Genomic DNA, 8,759 nt, shown 5'->3' with positions numbered 1-8,759 from the left:
GATACACATAATGCTCTGGACACTTTAATTAAAGCAGCTCTCGGAGTGCCTCCCTCTCCCCCCACACCCCGCAGCACATGTATAAACACCCTGTTACTACAGGGAGGAGAGTTTTTTTCTTTTCTGTTTTTCAAAAACAAGGTGTACGTTTTATTCTGGATCATGTAGCATGTGAGAAAATACAATGGGAGGCATCCAATTCCATAATTTATGAGGACCCAAGAGAGGGTGGAAACTGGGAAGCCACGGGACTTCTTGGCTTTGTTTAATGATAAAACTATCCTGTATTCCAATTACTTAAGAAATACTTTTTACTGGATACTACTGATCATTCAGATAAGTTTGGAAAACTGACGTTAGCAGACAATTGTGGCATTTTGGGTGCTCAAGAAGCTGGAAGTTTTATCAGCATAATCAATCATCTGTTTGTCACATAGGGATCTTCAGCTCGTGACCTTTGGCTCAGGAAGCTGGCAAGATAACAACTAGGCAATGGCCACAGCCTCACCACAAAGGAAGGTTCAATCACCTGGATAGCTAAAGATATAAGAAAATATTTCTTAGCACCAATTCTACCCCAATAGCTAGGAGCATTGACAGACCCAACAAAACTGAGAACCTCTGCACCTCTCTTAAAAGAATGGAATCAAAGTCCAAACCAGCTTCTCAAACTGCTTCCTTTTCCATACCAGGATCACAGCTATACAATAGCTTTGAAAATGTAAAGGAGTGTGTTTCACCTGTATATGAACAGTCTTGCTTAAGCATATGGGTATTTCTCTAACTTTCAAAGAGATGTTTTTATTTTTTTGTCTCTTACCACCCCCACTCCTCCCAAACACAATATATGTATACAGCACAAACAGAATTATCAGGAATACATGCTGGTATGGCACACGAGCTTTCAAAACAATCTTGAGAAAGGCGCGTTATTCACAAGAAGCAAATTACAATTATAAATCTAATTGCTACAGAAAAATATTCTGGTAGCACACATCACATATTCTGTAGATGTCACTAAATTACAAAAAACCCTATTTCAGTAAAATGCTTTACAAGTTGAAGAATTTAAAACTGCAATTAATAATTTCACTCACTTGTAGAGCCCAACACATTTACTGTCAATAGTCCAAATGTACAGGATCGGAGCCCCAAAACTACTATCAATTGCTTCTAATACCTTTTCTGTATACTTATGTCAACTCTGAAATCAAGAATTTCAGGCCACTTAAGGGTTATATGCAAAATACAGGTACTGGCATCCACTGAAAAGATTAAACCCTTTTATTTCCATTTTTTAGCCCTAATATTCTAGATGTAGCATTTTAGCAAAGGTTGGTGGCACAAGATTAAATCTCTCTGTAAAACAGTAGTCACCAGTGGTAGATCATGGAGCTTCTTGGAGTTGATCCGAGGCTGGGGTGGGGGGCTGAGTGCTCACGTGTATACATGTGTGCGCCCCAGCCCAGCAGGTCAGTCTGTGGGGAAGGGCGGGGGCTAGATTGAGAGGCAGGAATAGGGGTAAATTGAATGGGACCCCGGCCACGTGGAATTTACCTGCTACGGAGGCGTACCCCCAAATAATTTTTTCTCCCTCTGCCTTGATCTGCCCCCACTTCCCTCCCCACAGACTTACCTGCTGGGGAAGAGGGGAAAAAGGGGGTGGCAGTGGTGCACAATAGATCTTGGGTTGCTTTTAAATGCCAAAGGTGATCTCCAACTTAAAAAGGTTGGAGACCACTGCTGTAAAGTGTCATTTGAAACTCTTGGCAAATGTTGATTTAAATCAAGAAAAACAATCTAAGGAATTTATCCTGGATCTCAGAATTACATATCCTGCCATGGCAGCAGGTGTGATTTTGAGGATCTGGGATAAAATTCCTCAAAACACTTTGCACAGCTGCCAGGCTCAAGAAACCTAGCATTGGGGAGCATCCAAATTATCTGTGGAATGGTATTGTTTCTTGCCTTGGCAACTGGCTCTGAGAAGGAATTGGTTTAAATAGGTAACCCCCCTCCCCAATGAATGGATCCACAAGGCCTCATTTTTCCCTACCAGTAACAAGTACGTGGAACATCTTAGTAGCTAGTTTGCCATTTTTCTTGCATGATACATTGGTTGAATATGTATCATATTACAGTCAATCATGTGATAGATAGATAGATAGATAGATAAGTCTGCTAGGGGACTAATTTATTATAATTATTCACTGTACTATTAAAATATCTAATTGTTCCGCCTTTGTCCATTTGTTGGAGGGGACTGTCTGAAGAGTGGCAAATTAGTTGCAATCTTAAATTTTCATTCTCCTTAAAAGGGGAAGTCTATACTTTGTCTATGAATTCTGCATATTTTTCATAAACAAACATTAACATTTTCAATTAAGTAAAATATTAATCCAAATGATCTGTGGAATGGTATTGTTTCTTGCCTTGGCAACTGGCTATGAGAAGGAATTGGTTTAAATAGGGAACCCCCCTCCCCAATGAATGAATCGATCCACAAGGCCTCATTTTTTCCTACCAGTAACAAGTACACAGGGTACAATGAATTTGCAACAAGCCAATGGGAAGCATTTTTGAAAAAAATTTCCATTAAGATATTTGCAGAATATAATTATTTCAGGGTTTGTTTTTTTTTAACTTTCCCACAACATAAAGTCTGATTAAAATAAACTAGTTTTATATATCTGATTATAGTTTATATTTTTCTAGTGGTCTGATATAAAAATTCAATTCAAACAAGAAAAATTGTGTTCTAAATCCCAACTGTTAAGCACTTAAAAAACATCAACCGACTTGTCTTTCCATTAAATTCATGTAAAAATATGTTTGGCATAATTCAACAAGGAGATTAAAAAATACCAATATTCATATTTCAAGAGTTTTAGTAAATACCCTGAATTAAATTTACTGAAAATTATTAGTACTAGTACAACAGAGTAAATAAACTGAAAAACAAAAAGCAATATTTTTCTGAAAAACATGCTTCTAAACTAATTAGTTTATTAAAGACCAAATGATTACGTCACGTAAAAAATGATAATAATCAAAATTAGAATACTAACAGACTTTCAGTGAATACATTCCTAGAATCAACCTAAATGAGAAAAACTCAAAAAAAATTACCCTTGGGAGTGCAAGAGATGCGTTTTATTGTATGCTCATTACGATGAGTAACACATTTAGAAATAATAATCCCACATAACAGTGACAATCTTATTTTACAGCGTGTACATCATTTTTTACAGCCACATAAAACACGTATTTTTCTAAGAGATTTCCCAATTTAACTTTCTGAAGTTTAGAAATATAAAAAAAATTTATTCTCAAGGAACTGATTCTCATCTGGTGCAAAAACAATATGAACATTATCTGAAACACAAAGCCACAATATAGCATGAAGTAAAGTTACAATTTATCATGTGAACAGCGGTGTGCAAACATGAAGCAACTAAAAAAAGTAAAAAAAGTACACATTATATGCATAACATTTATGAACAGGTTTTTCATTAAATAGCCCTAGACCAGCTTGTTATATTAAGCGCCATTTGATTTGCAGCATGCTAACACAAAGCATTGTTTAAAGGGATGCATATTTTAAATGTATACACTGTAAACTGAAGATCCACCTCCAAACTCTAGTGGCAGCATATTTTTCTGGTTAAATACTGCATATATACTTTCTTACAGATTGAAAATGCATGTTTATAGTATGGTATAGATTTTTTTTTAAAGAATTGATTAAAAGGTGCAATTTAATGTCTATACTGAAAACTTTATATTAGCAGGTAGGACTATAACAGCCATACCTGTGATGAACACTGCCTTAAATAACCTCTAAATATTTTGTCTTTTAATTCAAGAAAACTATTCTGTTCTTTGAATTTGAATACTTTTTTTTCTTAGAGAAGATTGTGAAATAGCAAGAAAAAAAGGTGTTGTCTCAACACTGTCAGCTGCATCCATTTTCCTTAAAAATAAAATCAGATTCAAGGTTAATTTTGTCATATGTGCCATACTCAACAACATTCAACTGCAGTTTCAGATAAAAAAAGGGAAATTATATACATATACATCTTTATCCCTAGCACCAGAACACCACCTTTGAGCTCATAACATAATGCTATATTTTAAACATCTTATCCTGCAATAAAATAGGTTAGCAGCTCTGAAAATTGTTTTAAAAAATTACTCATTGAACCTAAACTAATGAAGGAAACAAAAAGGTTCCCCAATGAAATGTTAAAAAATGGGACAAAACCCCCAAATTGACCAAATCTGGAATACAATTCCCAGGCACAATTTAAAAACATTATGACCATGTGATTGATTTATATTTTTTTCTTTTCAAAAATGCATAAGTTAGACTTGGTTGCCTTAGCAAACAGTTTGTAATAATCCCACCAGTCTGAATTGTTTGCATGTTGGAGACAAATGCTGTTATTGACAAAAAGGGTAGGTAACACAATCATCTTCATTTTGTCTTCTACAGCTTAACATATAATACTAGTAAATAGAAGACATTCTGCAACCATCCTGTAACCTTTCAGACATTCATCCACCCTTCTGCATTCTATAGTGCTCTTTAGGTTCTGATAAGCAACAATCATAGGGCTATGAGATCCCCTGTCAACCCTAATACTTTTAAGACTTTTAATACAAAGAATGTAAAGTTATGATTTAATATCAAGCTTTGAAACCAGGAGAAACAGTTCATGAGATTTTTTTCCCCAATTAGCATATCAGTTTTTAAATTTCTTCCTTCTCAAGATGATATATTACATTATGGCCTCTTTGTGGTGCCTCATTATATGTTGATTTTTTTCTGATGGTCTACGGAATCCCTTTTTGCAGTATTCACACCTGTGTGGATAGTCTTTTGTGTGTATTGATATTACATGTCGCTTGAAGCCCGATGCATCCGTGGTGCTATATTCACAATACTGGCACTGATAAACTTTTCTTCCACTGTGGGTCTTCATGTGCTTCTTAAGTTCAATTTGCTGCCTAAATCCTCTTTTGCACCTTTTGCATTTAAAAGGGAGGTCCTTGGTGTGAACTGAGAGGATATGCCCACTAAGTACAAAAGGATCTGAAGTTTTAAAGTCACAGTGTCTACACTGATGTATCTTTTTACCTTTGTGGGTTTCACTATGTTTTTTGAGCTCAGATGGACGATGAAAGCCTTTTTCACACACCTCACATTTATGGGGAAAGTCCTTTGTGTGAACTGAAATAATGTGCCGTTTCAAGTCACTTGAGTTTGTACTCTTATGGTCACAATGTGGGCACTGATGAGTCTTATGTCCTTGAAACAACTCTGTGTGCTCCTGAAGTTCTTTTTCATCTGCAAATGCCTGGGGACAGTGCTCACACTTGAATGGTAAGTCTGTCCCATGTTTAGTTTTGATGTGTGTTTTCAGATTGGACTGATCAGCACATCGGAAGACACAGTGCTGACACTGATATGGCTTTTCCCCTGTGTGGGTCCTCATATGCTTTTTAAGCTCAGAGGGATGACGGAATCCTTTCCCACACTCAACACAAACATGGGGGAAGTTCTTGCTGTGAACTGCTAGCAGATGTCTGTTGAGCAATCCCTGCTCTGCAGTCTCATAGTCACAATATTTGCACTTGTGTATCTTAGGCTCCTTGTCCCTCAATATTAATTTATTAGAGCTCAATGGGCTGGCCTCTCTGTATCTTCTTGTATATTCTGTAAACTCATGGGATTTGTCAACTTTGTTTATGAGTTTATGGCTTTCCAGATGATTGTGGAAACTAACTTTCTTGTTAGTTGTAAAGTCACAGTCTGTACACTGATATTTCTTCTTAATCATATGATCTGGATGGTTCTTCATATGCCTTTTCAAGAATCCTCTGGATTTAAATTTTTTTCCACATATGTGACATGGATAAACTGTTAAAGGCTGTCCATCAGGACCTATTATAACAGCTGTTTTCAAAACAAAAAGAAAAAAATTATGAAGAAAACAGAACAATTAATGAAAGAAAAAAACAGCTTGATATCAGTGAAGCACTGTTCTAGATCACATAGTTAAAACATTATGCAGAAAGTAAATAGTTTAGCAGTTTTAAAACAACCAAACTAAAAACATTTACAATGCATGTATTTTGGAGAAAATTGATAATTTAATGCTATCATAAAGGCGTTAGGATTGGTGACATTTTTAGAGTATGGACCATAAATGAACAGAGAGACTGTCTAAACTCTCTCTCCCCCATTCTTAAGGCTATCTCCTCCATTTATATTCAGGAATTGCTCACATACATAGGAAAGTAGAATATTCTTGGTTGTTTTTAATGCAATCTGCTAGCTACAAAATTGGTAATGCCAGCACTGTGTCCCAAGCAGAAATCTGCAGATCAACAGTAAAATAAGCTATGGATAAGAATTCTGCCACTATTAAGAATTAAATGTTTCTTCATGTTAAACAAATAAAATAATCAATTAAGGATATTTTACCTGTTTGAAACTGCCTGGCTTCTCCCCTCCTCCTTCTCTTGATTTTTTGTTTAAGCACTCTATTTGTGCTAATGCTATCACAGATCTGCAGGTACTGTGTTGCATTACCATTTTTGTTTTCTAACCTTGCATCCAAGTTATTTCCTGAAATTAAAAATAAGAAACAATAAAAGCCATGAGTTTCTTCTTGGACTGAGGTGACTGGACGAGTAACAGCAAATGATTTTTTAAAATTTAAATGTAAAAGTGTTTCCTATATAAAGGAATGGGCAAGCTTATATTTTAAAAGGTTAATATTTGACTTGGTTCTCGTAAGAGATTTAGCATACCATCATTTAACCATTCTGATTTGTTTTGGACTTTGTTTTTTACATCAGTCCATTCATTTCAGCCGATTATGTTGGTACTTTCCTTCACCCTTTCAGACTTATTTTCTCTTCCCTTGTTACAGAACTGTACTAAAAAATAGCAGCAAAGTGCATTTCTGAATGCCTTTACTACATTTAGGACTGTTTTAATTTCTAAATGAGTACCATGAACATGGCACCTTTCCCCATATGCATCATAAACACGTTTGGTAAGCATTCAACTTATTATGACAACTACTAAGTAGAAAATGTTCATTTAAGTCAAGAGATGTGACTTAAACATCAACTGAAAAACTTGAAATACAAATTTCTGCATTTCCAAAGATGGACAATAGCAAAGTAGTCTGTGCTCTTGTACCAACTGTAATTTAACATCCTTACCTGTTGCTTGTCCATCTTCATACCTCCTTGGCAGCCGTCTTTCATCTCCTGTAGAAAATAATATTTTACTAATTCACAAACAGAAATGGTATCAGATTTTCAAAGCTATTTAGCTAGAAAAGAATAATCACTATATCTACAATAAGTGCAGTTCAAGATGTTTTGTCCACAGACTCCACCCATAAATGCATGTATGAGCGCCAGAAATTAAAAAAAAAATCAGAATCTTTTTGAATAGCTAAGTATATTGGAGTACACTTGTGCCACCCTCCTGCCTGCCACAGCCACAGGCATGAAATGCAAAATGTGGCCACATCCTTAACTTAGTTCCTTTACCAATATCAGTAAAGAATCCAACTAGAAGCAGTAGAGGTAGATGATGAAGCCTACATGGACAGCACATCTTGACGTACCACAAACACAGTGGGGTTAATAACCATGCTTTGAGTATATACATTCAGATTCAATTCATCAGGACCAACACCCAGCATCCCTACTTGAACAGGATTTGCAGAATCAACCTACTAACTAAAGAGCACATGATCTGAACACATGAACCAAGCAACAGAATGGGAGGCAGTGTTAAAAGCTGAAGCATGTTTTGCTACATTTGAATCATTCTCAGCTCATTCACATGTAACAATAAGAAGGTAACAGCTGCTGCTCTTCTGAAATGTTCCCCTTTGAAAAGGGCTCCAAATGTACATGCGTCCACACACAGAGAGCGGGACATGTATTTAGAACTCTAAACCATAGATTTACATACCTCTGGTAAAGGGTACTAGCAAGGCAGGGTAAAGCAGCTGCTTGAGGATTAGTGGAATGAGCTTTAATTTATTCTGTGCTCAGTTCATCTTAGCTGAATCTTACACTTTGTATAATGGACGATCTACTTTTGTCTTGACAAACAATGTGGATTGGCCCTCAGGAGACCATACAGGTCAATCCTTAATCCTCTCAATACCCTGCCTAAGTATCTCCTGGGCAGCTTGTTTTGATCCAAATAATAATACACTGCTTAAGTGCACAGGAACTCTTCAACCCCAGTATCTACTTAGTACCTTATTTGTAATGATAACTTACTTAATAGCATCTATCTGTCTTGTGGGACAATAGAATCATGCCAAGTGAGACATCAGCTTGCTGAACGTAATCCCTGCTTGAAAGATAAACTGAAACTGGAGTGACCTCTCCAGGGTGCAAAAGCCTGGGCAGTGTATATGGAGACTCTGAGCTGCCCACACACCAGCATGCCCATCCCTCCACCCCACCAGCCTTGCTGATTTAAAACAAAGGAAAGGCAGGTGCCGGTACATTTGCAACCAACTTGGTGACAGGAGCTGCTGGAGCAAAGGAGATTATTCATTTGTCCATCTATTGGGGCTCCACTCCTAGACTGGCTGCCGACCAGTGTTAGAGAGCCCAATGCTAATCTAAAACAAACACCCCCAAAGAAGCAAAATTTTGTCATCAGAAACTTCAGCTATTGAGTTAATTAGCTGCTGTGTACTATGTTTTCC

The 8,759-nt window shown here is 36.6% G+C and overlaps 1 protein-coding gene across 5 annotated transcripts in view; it reads right to left on the bottom strand.

Moving 5' to 3' along the window:
• Positions 1 to 3,138: 3,138 nt before the first annotated feature.
• ZNF711 (zinc finger protein 711) overlaps positions 3,139 to 8,759 on the bottom strand; it is a 60,572-nt gene continuing 54,951 nt past the window's right edge. For 4 of the 5 annotated variants that reach the window (XM_014527373.2, XM_014527378.2, XM_025195313.1 and 1 more), the window contains 3 exons: positions 7,240 to 7,287; positions 6,491 to 6,634; positions 3,139 to 5,959 (listed from right to left, as the gene is read on the bottom strand). In XM_014527373.2, coding sequence (XP_014382859.1) covers positions 4,782 to 5,959; positions 6,491 to 6,634; positions 7,240 to 7,287 — 1,370 coding nt within the window. In that variant the 3' untranslated portion in view covers positions 3,139 to 4,781. The remainder of the gene's footprint in view (positions 5,960 to 6,490; positions 6,635 to 7,239; positions 7,288 to 8,759) is intronic. The other variant, XM_014527374.2, reaches the window with a different exon arrangement.

The sequence above is a fragment of the Alligator sinensis genome, unplaced genomic scaffold (genome assembly GCF_000455745.1).
Source record: "Alligator sinensis unplaced genomic scaffold, ASM45574v1 scaffold640_1, whole genome shotgun sequence".
In the NCBI taxonomy this organism is placed as follows: domain Eukaryota; kingdom Metazoa; phylum Chordata; order Crocodylia; family Alligatoridae; genus Alligator; species Alligator sinensis.
The sequence above is the reverse complement of the archived record's forward strand: the minus strand, read 5'-3'. Positions and strand labels throughout refer to the sequence as shown.